Below are 18,780 nucleotides of genomic sequence, written 5' to 3'. Positions count from 1 at the left end.
CATATGTGACCGGCTTAAGACAGTTGTCACCAGAACAAGTGTCCCCACTGAAGGATTGGTTCTTTCTTCCTGTTCTGGTAAATCTAAAATGTGTACTTTCCTTTACCCTGTCCCAGTTACAATGGTCACCAGGATAAACCGATAAAGTGGATTTCTGTAGCAATGACACAGCAAATTACCTGACTGGTTCTAAGGATAGGTTCATACCACATGCATTGGAATTGCTTTGGAGGCTATTCTAGTGCATTCCCACTGCATGGAGAAGGCAAAATGCTTAGTCTCCTATGTGCCCGGTTCACGCCACTGCGTTTCGGTGGTGTGTGGGCATAATGCACTGGAAAAAGGTACTGCATGCAGTGCGAGGCAACTCACGGCCTCCAATGGCATGGCTGGCAATTGAACTTTGAGATGTGTGACATTTAAAAAAAAAAAATGCATTTCAATGCAGCGCCTGGTGAGAACAGGCCCTAAATTCTAACAACTCTATTCTAAACCAATAAAGTTTTGCCGTTGAAGCAAGTCAGCGCTCTTGTTGAATTACATTTAATTCTCTAATTTAATAGTAAGCAATCTAATGTTCCCTAGCTACAATAAGGTACCTGCAGTTAACTTATGTATGTTTCTTTTTTTTTGTGTTTCTTCCTAAAGTCGTTTTGCTAATGACAAAGTGTGAAAACAGTACCATTTAATGATGGCATCTAATTGGCAACATATGTGCAAAACTGGACTTTAAGAGACTCCAAATAAAGGCCTATTGAGGCACGGTGGGCGTTTGGCTTTGATAATGAGAGGCCCATAGCCTTGTTATACAGAACAATGGCCTGTATTGTGCAATTCACAGTCCATATGCTTTGTCTTGTCTACTGGTAAACTGCTGTGAAGATGAAGGGGGTGGGGGGGGACAAACACTATACAAAAAATGGGAACAATACATTTTTTTTTCTCTTTGCAGAAAAATAGTTACTTTGGAGAAGGAAGATTCTGAAACTTTTGGGTTTGAGATTCAGGTGAGCCCAGTTTCCAAACCTTTCAGTGTTTTATTTTTTTTGTTTTGTTTTTTTGCAATATATCTAATATAATTGCCTTTTGTGTTGTATCTCATTTATCCAGTATGTTAATATATTAAAATACTCATCTGCTACAAAATCTGCATAATGGCCTGCCACCTAAAGTCTTATGCTTTCCCTAGATTTTTTTTAATTATTATTTTATCCAATCTAACACTTGATCTAATAATTTAATCAATTGAATATCAAGCTATTGTTTAATGCAACATCAAAGGAAATGCATTCAGCATTAGTCTTTTGACCTTTGATGACAATTGATCGGCTGCTGAAACGGTCATTGGGAAAATCTGCATTGATTGTGTTTTGGGTTGTTTGTATGAATTGATCATTGGCCCAATCAATTGGTATTTTTCAAATCACCCAATCGTTATCTTCAATAGAGTTGGGCAAAGATGGGTGGAAAGGTGTCAAATAGTGGTGGTATATGCTGGGTTCCATCACAACATTGGAGAACTGGGTTTGTACATGTGGCCTCAGCTTAGAGCAGTGTGTACAGCAAGGTTTTCTAAATCCATTTGTAAAATCATTAGCAAGCTTTAGGACACTTTGCTGAAGCCTTTAAAGCACCAGTCAGTACTAATAAAACAGGTGTGTATTATCCCGCGCTCACTAACCTAATGCGTCCCTCACTTTTAACTTGTATCTGACTGCAACCAAATTGTGTTCTCACAACTGCAAACAAAAATAAAATAAAAAATGTTGGCTGCGCCTATCCGTGTGCAATCCAATTAATGTTTTTAAACCAAAACCTTACTTTCAAACCACTAAACTGCTTTCATTAGTGACAAACTTTCTTGTATAAAATAAGTGTGACAGTCCCAGATGACTATAGTTCAATTAGTAGTGCTTTTTATTTCAAATATTTTTCCCTTTAAATGCGCTTCTCATATCCCTCAGTTTTTCCACCTTCACCCTTGTGGATTTCAGTTAATACAATTGTGCAGTGACTCCCACCACTTTTCACCACTGCGCTCACCTCCAGGTCTAAAATCGCCTTCCCCTGCTGAGGTTAATTCCAGGCTCCTCAGCTGTTCAATCTCCTTCCTCTCCCCTCACTGAGCTGGCTTTGTATGGACTTCCTTTCTTCCACGTCCCCTCGGTATAAAAGATATACTCCCATTGTGCAGTATATAAAAGGTTCATATTGCATAATATCCACTTGCATTAAAATGTGAAACCGTGCGCTTTAAAAGATCCTCCAATGGGGCGGCAGCTCCCGTTCGCTCTCTTATGTTCCATAAACACACGACTGTCACCCGACTCCTCAACACGTATCGTCCCGATCACCTGACGTCCTCAGGGATCATGACGATACGTGTGGGATTTTAAACCCAGATGGTATTTGATGTGCTGCCTGTCATTTTTATAGAACAATTCCAGGCATGGGATTTTTGACATAGTTACATTGAACCAAATATAAGTATGCATGTGGAATCCCTCTAGAAGCTGAAAATTACTGAAGTAAACATCTCTACCACTGCGTTATCCTGTAGTTTCCAGGTTCCGTGCCGAGCAACTGCTGCATTGTCAACAGAAGTTCGTCCATTTGGCATTGCATTTTCTCAGTGAATGCAAAGCATTTTGCGAATTGGATAAAGGTGGAGAGGCAGGGTGATGACATCATGCTCCCCACCTCGTCCAATCAAAGAATGCTTTGTATTCATTGAGTGCAAAGCATTCTCTAACTAGCACCCATGCTAGACAAGTGACCACCTGTGTTCAGAAGTACAGTAGACAGTTTTCTTTTCTTTCAAAGCTCCATGTTTCATCTGTGAACACAGAGCTGATGTGACTTTCCAAAAACCCCCTCTTTATCTTAATGCAATCTTGCAGAAGCATTGTGGCTTGTTACTTTTTTTTTTTTTAACAGTGGCTTCCCTCCTGGGTCTTTTTTCAAGTGACAGTCTACTGTCACTTAAAATATGACGGATGGTTTGGTCAGTCACTGATGTACATGGCTCTTGTATCTCTCCCATCTATGACAAAGTCAAAGGCAGACATGCCTTAGATTTCACACTGCAGATACAGCATCTCACAAAAGTGAGTACACCCCTCATATTTTTGTAAATATTTTATTATATCTTTGCATGTGACAACATTAAAGAAATTACACTTTGCTACAATGTAAAGTAGTGAGTGTACAGCTTGTATAACAGTGTACATTTTCTGTCCCCTCAAAATAACTGAACATACAGCCATTAATGTCTAAACCACTGGCAACAAAAGTGAGTACACCTCTAAATGAAAATGTCCAAATTGGGCCCAAAGTGTCAATATTTGTGGCCACCATTATTTTCCAGTACTGCCTTAACCCTCTTGGGCATGGAGTTCACCAGGGCTTCACAGGTTGCCACTGGAGTCCTCTTCCACTCCTCCATGATGACCTCACGGAGCTGGTGGGTGTTATTTACCTTGTGCTCCTCCACCTTCAGTTTGAGGATGCCCCACAGATGCTCAATAGGGTTTAGGTCTGGAGACATGCTTGGCCAGTCAATCACCTTTACCCTCAGCTTCTTTAGCAAGGCAGTGGTAGTCTTGGAGGTGTGTTTGGTGTCGTTATGTTGGAATACTGTCCTGTGGCCCAGCCTCCAAAGGGAGGGGATCATGCTCTGCTTCAGTATGTCACAGTACATGTTGGCATTCATGGTTCCCTCAATGATCTCTAGCTCCCCAGTGCCGGCAGCACTCGTGCAGCCCCAGACCATTACACTCCCACCACCATGCTTGACTGTAGGCAAGACACACTTGTCTGTGTACTCCTCACCTGGTTGCCGCCACACACGTTTGACACCATCTGAACCAAATAAGTTTATCTTGGTCTTATCAGACCACAAGACATGGTTCCAGTAATCCCTGTCCTTAGTCTGCTTGTCTTCAGCAAACTGTTTGCGGGCTTTCTTGTGCATCATCTTTAGAAGAGGCTTCCCCTTCAACAATGCTGGCAGCACTCATACGTCTATTTCCCAAAGACAACCTCTGGATCTGACGCTGAGCACGTGCACTCAACTTCTTTGGTCGACCATGGCGAGGCCTTTTCTGAATTGAACCTGTCCTGTTAAACCGCTGTATGGTCTTTTCCACCATGCTGCAGCTCAGTTTCAGGGTCTTGGCAATCTTCTTATAGCCTAGGCCAACTTTATGTAGAGCAACAATTCTTCTTTTCAGATCTTCAGAGAGTTCTTTGCCATGAGGTGCCATGTTGAACTTCCAGTGACCAGTATGTGAGAGCGATAACACCAAATTTAACACACCTGCTCCCCATTCACACACGAGACCTTGTAACACTAACAAGTCACATGACACCAGGGAGGGAAAATGGCTAATTGTGTCTTAATTTGGACATTTATTAACTTAGGGGTGTGCTCACTTTTGCTGCCTGAGGTTTAGACATTAATGGCTGTGTTATTTTAAGGGGACAGCAAATTTGCACCGCCATACAAGCTATACACTCACTACTTTACATTGTAGCAAAGTGTCATTTCTTCAGTGTTGTCACATGAAAAGATATAAAATATTTACAAAAAGGTGAGGGGTGTACTCACTTTTGTGAGATACTCTATATGGCTTTGAGGCTGTAAGCAGATGCATCCTTGCATACCGGAAAGTGCTCTGGTATTTTTCAGGAAGAATGGTGTTACCTTTTTTTTAGGGTACTGATTAAGCACGCTAAGTATTTCTAGTTCCTCGCGGTCTCTGTTCAGGTTAGATTTATTATGGTTGCATGTGGTGAGTAATTGAGACGTCTTTAATTAGCAAGTCCTTGTTTATCACTTGCCCTGTGCATTGACTTTTACTTTTGGCTTGGCAACTTTTATTTGCGTTGACTTTTACACACACTCAGCCTAACTTTTATACTGAGACAATACAAAATGGTCACCTTGGTCAGACTAAGGAATATTACCCCATCTTTCAGAGTTGTCTAGACATGAAGGTTTTTTTCACGTGCTAGCTAGTTGCCTAAAGATTTTTTTTTTTTTTTTTTTTTTTTTTTGTGCATCAGACCCCACAGTGTGAGCCACAACATTTCCCAACATGATGTTTCAGCATGTGTTTTCTGTAATGCTTCCTCCTCTGGGCTTTTTCTTCATCTTTTCAGAGTTTCCACAGTATAGTTGCAGCCTAGATGTTTAGACTCATAAACATAGGAGATATACCTCTACACTTTAACTTAAATAGCTGTCAGCCCTTTACATAAACCTGTTTTTAAAGAAATATAGAGGCTGCTATTTCTTACATAGTTGCATAGTTAATCTGGTTTAAAAAAGACACAAGTCCATCCATTTTTCCTTCTGAAAATGATGGTTACCAGGTTGTCATGCTGAACCACTAGCTCTGTTACTTTGGGTCATTAACCTGCAGGTCAAATGTCAGCAAACGTTAGTAATCTTCAGCTACAACAGCCAGGTAGCTAGCATTTTCAGAAATCAACCAGCATTTGGTTCAAATCTACTTCTGGAAAGGATTTTGTTCCTCTAGTCTTTACTGCTTTCATGCCTGGGCTGACAAGCCAGCAATTCTGCCATTTGATGGACTCGTTCACACCATTGGCCATGCTGAACGCATGGCTGCTGATGTGCCCTGATAACCGGACTGATGTGCCCTGATAACCGGACTGATGTGCCCTGATAACCGGACTGATGTGCCCTGATAACCGGACTGATGTGCCCATCCAGACATGTTACACTATTTACTTTTCTGTTTTCTTTTGTGCAAATTTTATTGAAATGTCACAAAATATTTTAGTAAGTTCTGTTGGCTGCATAGCAGTGCATTGTGCCACATTATGCTCTGCTAAGTTTCATGCTGTACTTTTTCTAGGCTTTTACATACCCACAAAAGCATAGTGGTATGAGCTGAAATGATGGGGAACAAGGTTTTTTGCATGGTCTTGCATTGGGACTGTGCTGGGCAAGGCTGCCCGGTGCATTTGATGTGAACATGCCATTAAGTGGAAAATTCAACTTCTGTGCTATGGGACTAATTTTGAATGAACTGAACATATTACAAGTGGTTTTGGTTACATGTACCAATGAAAGTCATGCAATCTGTGTGCTAGAGAGTTAATTTAACCAGCAGTGACTACATATAATAGTTTTATTCAGTGTACGTTGTAAATATGGATATAACAGCTGGTTAATAAGTAACTGCAGATTTCCGTTCACCTACACAGAGCTCTGGATTATCACCTGTTAAACAAATAGAAGCAGATGGTGAGGTGTTCATCCAGGGCAGCCTCCTGTCACAGTTGCTAGGAAGTGGCCCGGCTAAATGTTTGCATATAGTCATTAGTTCTTTCTATTCCTGTGGCTTGGTGACTGGTGTTTATCTTTCTTAGGTCTCCTAAATCAAATTATCCAGTTTTGTATATAAAGGTTATCTGCAATTCTTTATAACCATTTTGCTGAAGTGACACTAATGTACTTGTACTGAAAAGATTGCAGCTTTACATTGACCAGCTGACAGATGACCTCTATGATTGGCCATAGTCATGAAGTAAGTCACTTCAGCTGGATTGGGGCCATGATCTAGTGTGTGTGTAGGTCCAGCAGATGCCAGCAAACTGTTGTCTGGGGAATGATTAGTGGGATGGGTATGAACAATTTTACATTTAGTGGTACAAGTAGCCATACACAGTGCAAATTGCTTTCCTGCAACCATAGGTTGCAGGAAAGCAATTTGCAGGATTCCCCCATCAACACAGTGCTAACGGAATCCCTCCTGCCGACCAATTGTCGACTCCTGGTAGGGGAAGCCTCTATAGCAGCCTAAAGCGATAATCGTAAGAAAATTCACCAGGTTGGGTGTACCAAAGTTGATTGATCACCTTGGTACATTCAGCCTGTCCATAAATGGTTTGAATCTCGGCCGGTTCAGCAGGAAAGAGATTTGACCCATGTATGGCCGGCCTTACTCTTACCTTTGCCATGTCCCACAAAAAACTACTACACAACAATTTCTCAGCTGAAGATATAATTAGATTGCAGGAAAGAAATTTGCACGATTTTCCCATCAATGCAGTGCTGACAGGGGAATCCCTCCTACGGAGCAATTGTCTTCTCCCAGCAGGAGAAGCCCTCTCCACCAGGAGAAGATAGTGATTATCGCTAGCGGCTATAGCAGCCACTTGTGATAATTGGAAGCGAATCTGGCAGGCTAGAAAAATATAAACCTTAGCACCTTTGGATAAAATAACTGATCATCAAACTCCAGCTGCAGTAAAAAATGGCAAAGAAGCAAAGTGAGAATATAAAAATAGTTTGCTGCGCTTAGGGTTGATCACATTCATGTAAACATGCAGCACACAAACAATTAAAGTCCCATTAGGTGATGAAACAAAGCGCTCATGCTTAAATTGACATCTCCTGTGCAATGGTGTTCAGACTGGGTGCCCCACATAGATGTACACTCACCCTGGATGTTGATCAACTATCACTAGTATGGTTGTTTAGACCTGTGGGGATACCACTAGGGAGCCTGTTGAAATGACATCTCATGCATGAAATGGATGGAAATGACAAAGGAGAACCTTCATTGTACAATGTCGTAAAACCAGGTTTATTAAATACACAAATTAAAATAATTCAGTCACATTTAAAAGTGCCTTATAGTCCTGGCACTCGGCGTGTGTAGAAAGTGATTAAGGATAATCGGCCCTGATAGGCAAAGCCGCTGTTTGCGGCGCACAGCTCGATTCCCAGATAGTTTCGTATGCGCGGAAGTAACGCAATGACACGGTAAAACCTTCGCTGTTTCAGCCTGTCACAAAGCCATCAGTTCCTGAAGATGGCTTTGTGATAGGCCGAAACGTCGAAGGTTTCATCGCGTTACTTCCGCCCATACAAAACTATCCGGGAATCGGGAAAAGCCGCCGTTTGCGGCGCTCAGCTCATCAGGACCGGTTACCCTTAATCACCTTCTTTACACGTCGGGTGCCAGGACTATAAGGCACTTTTAAATGTGAGTGAATTTTAATTTGTATTTAATAAACCTGGTTTTACGGCATTGTGCAATGAAGGTTCTCCTTTGTCATTTCCATCCATACTTATGAGGCGCATTCAGGCATGAGATGTCATTTCAACAGGCTCCATAGGGGTATCCCCTCATGCCTAAGTGACCATACTGGCGATAGATGTACACTTACCCTGGATGTTGACCAACTATGTGGGGCACCCAGTCTGAACACAACAGGAGATGTCAATTTAAGCACGAGCACTTGGTTTCATCACCTAATGCAGTGGTTCTCAACTCCTGTCCTCAGTACCCACTAACAGGCCAGATTTTACCTTGGGGAGATGCAGACTAGAATTCTGAAATCACTGAGCCGCAAGTGAGATCACCTGTGATTGTATTTCAGTTATCTTGCAAACCTGGCCTGTTAGTGGGTCCCAAGGACAGGAGTTGAGAACCACTGACCTAATGGGACGTTATTATTAATTGTGTGTTCTGAATGTTTACATGAATGTGATAAACCCTAAGCGCAGCAAACTGTTTTTATTTTAGTATCTGGCAGGCTGGTTGTACCAATCGATCAACTTGGTACATGCAGCCCGCCCATTAATGGTTTGAATCTCAGCCGGTTCCTGCTGAAGTGGCTGAGATTTGAATAGTGTATGGCTGGCGTAACTGGATAGTTGATTAGGATATGCGAACCTGTGATTGTCATTGGAAGTATTTTGTGCTCCCCCCCCCCCCATAGGAGCAGTGTGCCAGTGTTTTTATCATGCTGCTTATTTTTAAGGCTGTAAAGTACACACAATCCATTATCTTGCCTAGTCACGTTTTGAAGCTCACTGTGTGGTTGGCTATAGCTATAAACCAGACATTAATGTTTCCTTTTTTTTTTTTTCTTTTTTTTTCAGACCTATGGATTGCACCATAAAGACAAGAATACAGTGGAAATGTTTACATTTGTCTGCCGGGTACATGAAGGAAGCCCTGCTATGCTGTGTGGTCTAAAAGTTGGTAAGTCAGCTTTTCTTCTACCTCAGGGTAATTGCTGACACTCCAGCCAAAAGACAAGAGGTGAACGTAAACTGCTACGTATGCATGCTTTTTTTATCTGGAATTTCCTCATATTATCATGCTGCTGTCATTGGTAAGAAATGCAAGTGGTTTACTGGTGACTTCCTGTGTAATTGAACACCTTCCTGACAGCAATTCTTAGATAATGTCCCACATGCCATTTGTTCAAGCACTGTCATCTCCACCTTCAGTCATTTGAAAGTGTGGCTTGTTTAGGGGGCTGGGGGATTTCCTATCACTGTAATTCACCGTTGGTCACATATATAAGCAGATGTGTGGTGTGACACTATTACAAAGAAACATATATTCTATTTTTTTTTTGTTTCCTGTAAGACAGGAAGAAAAATAGAATGTCTGTCTGATTTTAATTTTCTTTTCTTTTATCCAGTTTTGGTATAATAATAATAATCTAGTTCGGTCCTCGCATAACGTGGTGTAGAGATACCCAGATTATCTCCCCAGCTTTATTTCCACTTCATCCAAAAAATAAAGCTGATTCTCCTATACAGTTGTGTTTCTGAGAGGTTTCCATAATGTTTCACACTTTTTCAGTAAATCTCCCATTTGTAGCATTGGTCTGTTTGACCATCTTTTACTTTGAAGCACAGTGTGTTAACATGAAGCCTATGTCAGTGGAAATGTTTTTCTTAGAGTCCCTGTTGCTTTTCTGTGTTCTCCAACATGTTCTCTGCAGGAAATGACTCAGGCAAGCTAGGGCTTGGAAAGGAGCCTCCAATTGTGTCCATGCAGTAATGTACGGAGCACGAACTTCTGTTCCTGTTCTAATCAAACTTGCCAGATTTCATAGAGATTTCGGGGAACCCATGAAGCTGCAGTCCCCTGCCTAGCATCCTTCTTTATCTGTGAGGAAGTGCAGAGGACATTCAGTAACAGCAGCCAAGAGGAGCAGAGGCCAACAAGGAGTTATAGATAGCTGAGCATATTTATGTATTCAAAGTTAAATAATCGCCATGTGTTGCTGTTTTTTGTTTATGCAACTCGTACAGCGTGTTTTTTTTTTTTTGTTTTGTTTTTTTTAGGGATTACAATTTCTCCAATCCATTTAGCTATCTTGGTAACTACAACTAGGCTAGATAACGTGAGACAATGGGGTTGATATGCTAAAGGCAAATCCACTTTACACTACTAGTGCACTTCAAGTAAACATGGACGTGCAGTCGCTTTAGATCAGATGGGGACATGCAAAGAAAATAAAAAAACGAGTTTTTGCTTGATAAAATCTACGGAGCTTCCCCTCATTTCAGATCTTCCCCTCAGATTTACAGCGAGTGGACTTGTGTAGTGTCGAATGTGTTTGCCTTTAGTAAATCAACACCACTGTAACATGTGGGTATCCAGATAGTAATCCCACAAGATATTAATGACTAAATTGCATCTAAACTTAATTACAAGTCTCCTTTATTTTCTTTCCCCTCTCTAAGCTAATCTTGTCAGCAGATCTAGGCTGCCTTGGTCTCTGGTCATGGTGCTCAGCCACAACATAGGGCAGGAAGTATGTTTTTGGTGCTCAGGCAAAACACAGAGCTGGATGTATGTCTCTGGTACTGGTGCTGATCCACCACACAGGGCTGGATAGAAGTCACTGGTGCTGATCCACAACACAGGGCTGACTGTATGTCTCTGGTCCTGGTGCTCAGCCAGAACACAGGGCTGGATGTATGTCTCTAATACTGGTGCTGATCCACAGCACAGGACTGGGTGTATGTCTCTAGTACTGGTGCTCAGCCACAACACAGGGCTGGATGTATGCAGGAAGCGCTACTTATTGAATGGTTATTCAAAGGCAGCCAATTGATAGCACTGCCTGCAAACCAATCCTGCCCAGTGTTGTGGTTTATTGCTAGAAGTAAGTGATCAACACTGATAGATGTTTGGATGAGAACCCAAAGCGATCGGGCATGCATTGCAGGTGTGTTTTAGGCATTATGTCTTGGAGACGGCGTTAATCGATTAGTGTTCGAGTAGAATTCAGGTATGAGCTAGGTACACATTGGCCAAAAATCACCCAGTTTGGTCAGCGTTGTATAACTGTCTTTCCAACAGAATATTAAGAGAAGTGCCAACATTTGTAATGAATGTATAGAAAAAAAGGGGTACCCTTGGTCCCAACCAGATAGAGAAGTTTTTTAGAGGAGGCCGAAATGGACTTTGGTACCATACCAAAAGCTTAGGACAACAAAGATTGGTATGAAAAAAAATTAAAATTTTACTACAATCACAATAAGAGGACAAAGCAAAAAGGCTCTATATAGTCACAATTGATGTGACACTAGAATATGGAAAACATTCGCTCGTCATGTTTCACGGAAGGAGTTACCGCTTCTTCAGGAGCTTGTGTGTGTATATGTATGTGTATGTGTGTATATATGTATATGTATGTGTATATATATATATGTGTGTATATGTATGTATGTATGTGTGTGTGTGTATATGTATGTATGTATATATATATATATATATATGTATGTGTATATATATATATATATATATATATATATATATATATATATATATATAAAATATGTGTGTAAAAATGATTTAGTCGACTAGGTCAAAAATGGTGACCATTTTTTATTTTTTGTTGCTCAAAACTGTAGTTGCAAATAAGACACTTTGTAGTTTGCGAAACTGATAAAAAAAAAAAACTTGAAAAAGCAAAGCCTTTGTTAACCCCTAACAATGATCAGATAATGACATCTTCATTCCTTGCTACCTGATGTCGTCCTGTAGAACACCCCAGCTTATCGCGTACAGAGGTTTTTATAGCTAACCTTACCAACTTGAATGTCAGCCTAATAGGGGATACCTGAACTGACTGGTGGATTTTATCAGATTATTAGTCACTTGAAGGTACAGAGTTACTCTAGGATTAGCGAAGGCTTGAAAAACCGGATATTGGAGTAATGGTTTATGGCACCATTAAAGGCTCCTTTTTAGTATTTTTATTATGCATAAGCTGGCACTTTATGGTTTCAGGTTTCATTTTGTGTTTCTCGTTCATTTCACAGCTTTTTATCCTTCCTAATTTGAGAAAGATTTTCCTAAAGCTAATGTAATATGTATGTAGCAGATCATTAAACAACTTTGATCTTTTGGGTAAAGGGTATGATGATAGGATGTCCTCCTTACACATCTCCTATTTTTTTAGGTGATATAATTGCTGGAGTTAATGGCCTCAATGTGGAAGGCATCAGGCACAAGGACATTGTAGAGCTGATAAAGGTTTCTGGGAACAAAATAAGGTAACCTTTTTAACACAAAAATTGTCTGGTTGTGATTTTACTACCACTACATATAGGACTTGTATTTATCTATATATCTATCTCAGAAAAATTATATGTATGTGTGTATGTATGTATATAGATAGATATAGATAGTGTGTGAATGTTTTAAAATGTGACTAAAATATCCAGAAATATATATATTTTTTTGTATTGATCTGCACCGCACAGGACCCTGTTTTTTTAATTTTTTTTTATTTTTCATTTTTATTTTTTTTTCTCTATATGCATGTCATGTAAACTATTATTGAGTCATGCAGTTTCTTCAATGTGTTTCTGTATTGATAGGTTGGAGACTGTTTATGGTTCTTCCATCAGAAGAGCTGAATTGGAGGCCAGGCTTCAGTATTTAAAGGTATGTAGCAGTAATGAGATAAGCTTGACCACATAGACTAACTAGAATATTTTCAGTCTTGAATAAAAATGTTTGGCATCCTGAACGTTTTCCACAGCTGATCCTGAGCATTAATCATCTGTTGAAGCTAATCTGTTAGTCATATGCTTCCAGACAGATGTTATGCTAGGTTCACATTTGTGCATTGGGAGAATGCGTTCAAAATGTCTCATGTTCCTGCAATGCACAAAAAATGAGCGATCCTTTTGCAAGCATGCAGTGGTGCCATTAATGTAGATGTAAACCCGTTTCTTGAAATTTGAGCTGGGCACATAGATCTGCAGTGTTTTGAAATCTCTCTTCAAACCGCTATGTTCTGTAGCTGTCTTGTGCTCGGTTCTTCTGTTATCAGCCTGATAACTACTAACAAGTTCTCTGTCACAAATGATAAAAGCAGCTGGAGTTGTGTTGGGAAGGATGCTATAAATTAGCAGAGCCCTGAACGATTCAACAAATTGAGCTGAAAGGGTCTACCTATGAGGCGAAGAGGTGTGTGTGCCTTTCCTCCAATCAGCTGTCTTGGCTGTATGCCCAGGCTTCACTGCAGTACTAACCAGGAAGAGAATCTCCTAACACAATGTGCACTTTCTAAAGGATATATATATACAGCTGACGACAGCAGATATACATGTAAAACTTGTGTAGGGAGATTTGTTTCATCCCTGTGTATCATCTGAGGCTGTTCACTTCACTGGGTATATGTGAGGTTTTACATCCACTTTAATGGCACCCCAACACATCTGTGATAATGTGAGTGCTTTTGCATGTGCCAAAAGCATAACAAAAATACAATGTGCTTTGGGCATGGTGCGGTTTAAAAAAAAAAAAAATAGGCTTGTGCACTTTTTGCATGTAGGACAGCTTATTGAAATTCATGGGCTGCCCTAAATGTGACACACAAAAATGCACATGCACTGTCCTTCCTGCATAGGTGTAAACAGAGTGTTATGAACTCCATGGAGCATAAATCTAAACTGCCATGAGAGGTAAGGTATAATGTATACACTTGCCTCTTCCATTTCCAAATTTCCTTCTGTCATAACCCGGTCATCGGTGCTCTACCTACTGGTTCTGGAGTCTGTATTGGGGTTGCAGTAGTGGGCAACATAGAGGCCTATGTGGCTGATTACAGCGAAACAGTCAATGCAGATGGCAGCCACTGAAAGCTGTGGAGCCAGAAGATATCCAGAAAAGTCTCATGTGCAAGTATAAATTTCACACCAAATCTTGATTCCACCAGCATTTCAGTGTCATGCTTCCTGAAATTCTGATTGTTTTTCAGAATTATTTAGATATACTTTAAGAGCCCATTCACACCTGAGCGTTTTGTAGCTTGAAGCCTGAAGCTACAAAACGCTTGAGGGGAAAAAATCCATTCTCTATGGAGATGGTTCACATCTCCACTCCAAGTCACCTGAAGCTCTACGCCTGAAGCTCAAACAAGTTCTGGACCCTTTTTTGTCACACGAATCGGGCAGATTTGGGCGTTTTTGAAGCAGGAAGCAGATGACAAAATCTAACAACTTAGCAACAAATGATGAAACAGATGATCATTTTTCCTATTGGTTAATAGAAGAAATGCCAAAGCTCAAACGCCGGACAACGCTGCATGGAAACGCGCAAATATGCCCAAAAAAAGTGCGACAACGCCGGAAGAAACGCTCAAAAACGCTACGCTCAGGTGTGAATGCAGCCTTATTGTTTAGCCAGCAGAGCAGCCTTGGTGAACTAACTTTTCTTTACAGTAGTTAATACAGCTAGGTCACTGCCCTACCGTCCGCCCCTAATAGACAATGAAAAAGGAACACACTAATGTGCTCATCCTTTCGACTTTCTCCTGTCGGCATGTTCCTTGTCACCATTTGAGAATCCAGCAGACCTTCTTTCTCCTTTCCTTCCAAGTCAGAACTATGTTGTACATTGAAATGTGAAAGGCTGATCTAGGGATGAACATATCTATCTTTAAAAAAAAAAAAAAAAATGTAAAGGTCAATTTGTTCTTTCTGTCATCAGTGTTCGGTTTCTGATACCAAGTCAAATTTGGGAAATATACCCTAGTCACTTTTAAATTACCTTTGATGAATACTTGGCTTCATTTATGTTCTATTTTCTTAATAGCTGCCTTAAATTTTGCAAACAATTTACAGATCAAATAACTGTATAAAATGCTAAGACCAAAGTAATATGCATATGTGTTTGGTAAACCAGATTATTGGAGAGGAGTAAAAATTAACAGATGTTTGTCCTTTATTGTCCTTTTTGCCCTACAGCAAACTTTGTATGAGAAATGGGAGGAATACCGCTCACTCATGGTGCAGGAGCAGAGACTCCTACATGGTAAGTGTCCTGTATTTAATTCCTTGCTGCTTACTCCACATGTGGTTATTGCATGTTGGGAGCAAACCACTTCAGAGCTAGTAACCCTGCAGGAGAGAGGTCATATAACTGGTTACAATGTGTTACCAATTAATCCTTCAGCTCATGGTATTTTGTTTAACAAGTATTTTTTCTTCCCCTAAAATGTTCCTGTTTTAGTGGTATTTTGTTACAGATCTGTGCTAAGCTTGTAAGGCTTCCCAGAATTTAATGCAACTTCTCCTTTTTTTTTTTTTGTCACTGATAATCGTTCACGGTTGCAATTAATCCTGCTGCTACTCTAGAGTGAAGGCCAATGTGTTTGAGGGCACTAGCCCCATAGAAGTGTTTGTAGACAATGACATCACTTAAGTTCTCCCCAATTTGGCAATGTGTTTACTTTAAAGGTATATCTAATGAGTAGCTCACATAATTAAAAATATATATTACCTGCTCTGTGCAAAACCATTGGTCCCGATCCTCCTATTCTAGGGTCTCTCACCAGCACTCCTGGCCACTTACTAGGGGGGCCACTTGTGAGCCAATTGACACACAGCATGGCTTGGCCCTACCCACTCTCTTCACTGGCTGTGATTGACAGCACCAGGACACCAGGAACCAGTGGCTCCCACTGCTGTCTCAATCTCCATTGTGGAGAAAGAGCCACTACTACACTCAGGCACTGTGCTGAATCGAGATTAGGCTCAGGTAAGTATGGGGGGGCGAGCTGCACAAGGTGATTTTTTTTTTTTTTTTTTTTTTTTTTTTTCTTGATGCATAGAATGCATTAAAGTAAAAAACCTACCTTTTTAAAACTCTCTGAAAGAGCACTGATCTTGGGACCCAAACAGACTGGGTGATATTCAATAGTCTGACATGAAGTAGGGAGCAAAATTTTACTTGTGCTTACTCTATTTTGCAGTGATCCATGCATTTAGTCTGCCTATTGGCTGTTGCCTTGTCCCTACTTCAATGTTTTTTTTTTTGTTTTTTTGCAGACCGAAAGGTATCCCATCAAATTATATACAGGGAATAGGGGTCAGGCATAGGTGCTGCCAATCTTCCGCCCCCCCAAAGTTGGTATTAGTGTGGCCCCTTGTGTACTTTGACTCAGAACATGTTGCTGTTGGCATGAGTTTCCTCCAAACATGTTAAATGGTTGGTGGAAACTCTGTAAATATGTCAGCTCTGTGCCCTTTTTCTTTATGTAACGCTTTAGGCAGCCTTAGGGAGCACTATATAATGATCTGACTAGGAGTGCTGACCTGGACAGGCTAACATGTCATACAATGGCACGGATAACATATTGGAGAAATTAAAGTTCTTGAGTGTTTTGTGAGGCTGTGATTCAACACTTGTAAAACCCATATTTCCATATTTCAAAATCTGGAATATATATAGATTAAAAACACATGACACCGTTTGTATAGACTTCTGTCATCCTTTAATGAATCAGTAAATTGCTATATGTAATACCATGTCCAATTTCTGAATTGCATGGGTTTGCCTTTATACGAACATGAACAACTATATCAGTGTTTTAATGAGAAGCTGCAGTCTTCATTCCTTTAGAACAGCCTTTCTCAACCCTAGGGTTCCTCCAGAGGTTGCTATGGGTTCCATGAGCAATAAGCAATTTCTGCCTCTCAGATAAGTAACCACTAACACCAATGATCTTAGTGATCTGTAAAGGGTGGGGGAGTTCCTAATGTAAGGAGCATCATTGACAGTGACCATCACATTAATGTATCAGGAGCTAAAGTAATAGCAGAGGTTCCTTGAGTCTGGAAAGTTATTTTAAGGGTTACTGTTAAAAAGGTTGAGAATGTTGTCTTCAGACAAAGATGAGCCATAGAGAGTATGTGACCCAAAATGAAACCTCTATTTTATAGGTTAACCTGTACAGACTGCCCCCAAGCTGTGCCCTTGTAAAGAAAGTACACTGAAATCGATTTAGACAGGTTTTACAATGACTCAAGACTGAATTGGAAATGTATTTTAATGACCTTTATTGTCAAAATATCTTATGCTGCAAATATATATTTTATGTATTTGCGCTTTTATGAACAATGCTGGACATAATCGCCAATAATTTTCTGTGATCTGTTCATCCCCTACATGCAAGGTGATTTGTCTGATTAGTGTTAAAGTATCTGCTGGAATTGGATGTGCTTGAGAACAGGAGCGAGCAACCTCTGATTTCTTCAGTCACACCATTTTTTACATTGGGCATCTCCCTACAGTAGTTGAAAGGTAAACTGCCCATAAACTAATAGATTTCTTTAGTTCAGGGTCTTGTTCTCCATACACACAAATGATGTGGGTTGACAAAATCACTGGCTGAAGGAATACCTGAACAATGCCTGCAGCTAATTGGCTGCAGGAGCTACTTGCGCAAAAAAATTTCAGTCTTGCAGGGCCTCCAACTGTTAGAATTTTTGGACAATTCCTTTGAATTTTGTATGGTCAGCTTTGGACAGAAAATTCTGCATAGACAAAATCGCAAGCTTGAAGGGCCATGTTTTTTCAGAACAGCTTGCTGGGATATGGTGCTCATATTGGCACTTGCAAGGGAGGGGTTTATTTTGGCATGCAGTTATGAGATTGTTGTGTTGGATCTCAGAAATGATTCATTCTTGTTCTTTCTAGGCATTGTCGTGAAGGACCCCAGCGTATATGACACATTGGAATCTGTCAGGTCATACATCTATGGGACAGTACCTCAATGCACCAAAGAACCTCTACCAAGCACCTTGGCCACTGGAAGTATATGCAGTAGTGCAAGTTGCTTGAGTACTGCCGAGGACAACGAGGATGCTGTGTATCAGACGTGCTACTTCAACTCAGACTCTATAGATGAAATTAACAACATTCCCAACAAAAGCACACTCAAGCCTTACAAGTCACCACTAACTCGTAGCTCAAGTGTAAAGTGCGCAAGCCCCACAACGAACTGGGATAAGCCAAAAGAGCAGAATAACTTTGCATCTTTACCCAGGAAAAAACACAAAAGCTTTCGCAAAAGACTCTTAAAGTTTATTCCTGGGCTAAACCGATCATTGGAAGAAGAGGCCAGTCCTCTTTAACACCTCTTTATATGAACAGTTAAGTTATTTATTTATTTTGGAGGAAAAAAGTGATTTGTATTTACATTGTTAAACTTTATTGTAAAACTTTATAACATGTTTTTCATTAAAACGGTTTGGCAAAGCAATGGGCGCCAAACTCTAGGATTTTCTATATAAAAAGAAATGAATCTGTTCTTCCAATGGCTTGAGTGGTTCAAAGGCTTCCCAAAGACGTAGCAGAGCCAGCAGGAGGCTGCTGCACAGTGAAGAGTTTTGTTCTAATTTGTGCCGTAACTGAAGCTCTGCTGTCACTGTGGGGGAACATGCAGTATACAAAATATTACACATCAGCCTCTTGAGTGTTCCTTTGGCTGAACACACTCTCCGTTTACTAGTCTGGCCAATGCTTACACAGTGATTGTCTAAATGGTTAATTTCCTGCACATATAGTGAACATTCATCATACAAGGCTCTCATTGAAGTGGTGTTGGGGAATATATGTTCATGATGAGTGATGACTGACAGCTTCTTATGTAAGGTTCTTTCAAAACGCTGTGCCCATTCACCCCTTA

General features: G+C 40.5%; 1 protein-coding gene across 2 annotated transcripts in view; it reads left to right on the top strand.

Annotated features, from left to right (window-relative positions):
- TAMALIN (trafficking regulator and scaffold protein tamalin) overlaps nucleotides 1-18,409 on the top strand; it is a 39,698-nt gene extending 21,289 nt beyond the window's left edge. For both annotated transcript variants that reach the window (XM_073614109.1, XM_073614110.1), the window contains exons 3-8: nucleotides 953-1,007; nucleotides 8,927-9,029; nucleotides 12,259-12,352; nucleotides 12,680-12,746; nucleotides 15,056-15,122; nucleotides 17,790-18,409. In XM_073614109.1, the coding sequence (XP_073470210.1) occupies nucleotides 953-1,007; nucleotides 8,927-9,029; nucleotides 12,259-12,352; nucleotides 12,680-12,746; nucleotides 15,056-15,122; nucleotides 17,790-18,226 (823 nt within the window). In that variant the 3' untranslated portion in view covers nucleotides 18,227-18,409. The remainder of the gene's footprint in view (nucleotides 1-952; nucleotides 1,008-8,926; nucleotides 9,030-12,258; nucleotides 12,353-12,679; nucleotides 12,747-15,055; nucleotides 15,123-17,789) is intronic.
- Nucleotides 18,410-18,780: the final 371 nt, after the last annotated feature.

The sequence above is a fragment of the Aquarana catesbeiana genome, linkage group LG02 (assembly GCF_042186555.1).
Source record: "Aquarana catesbeiana isolate 2022-GZ linkage group LG02, ASM4218655v1, whole genome shotgun sequence".
Classification (NCBI taxonomy): domain Eukaryota; kingdom Metazoa; phylum Chordata; class Amphibia; order Anura; family Ranidae; genus Aquarana; species Aquarana catesbeiana.
This window is presented reverse-complemented; position numbering and strand designations above follow the sequence as displayed.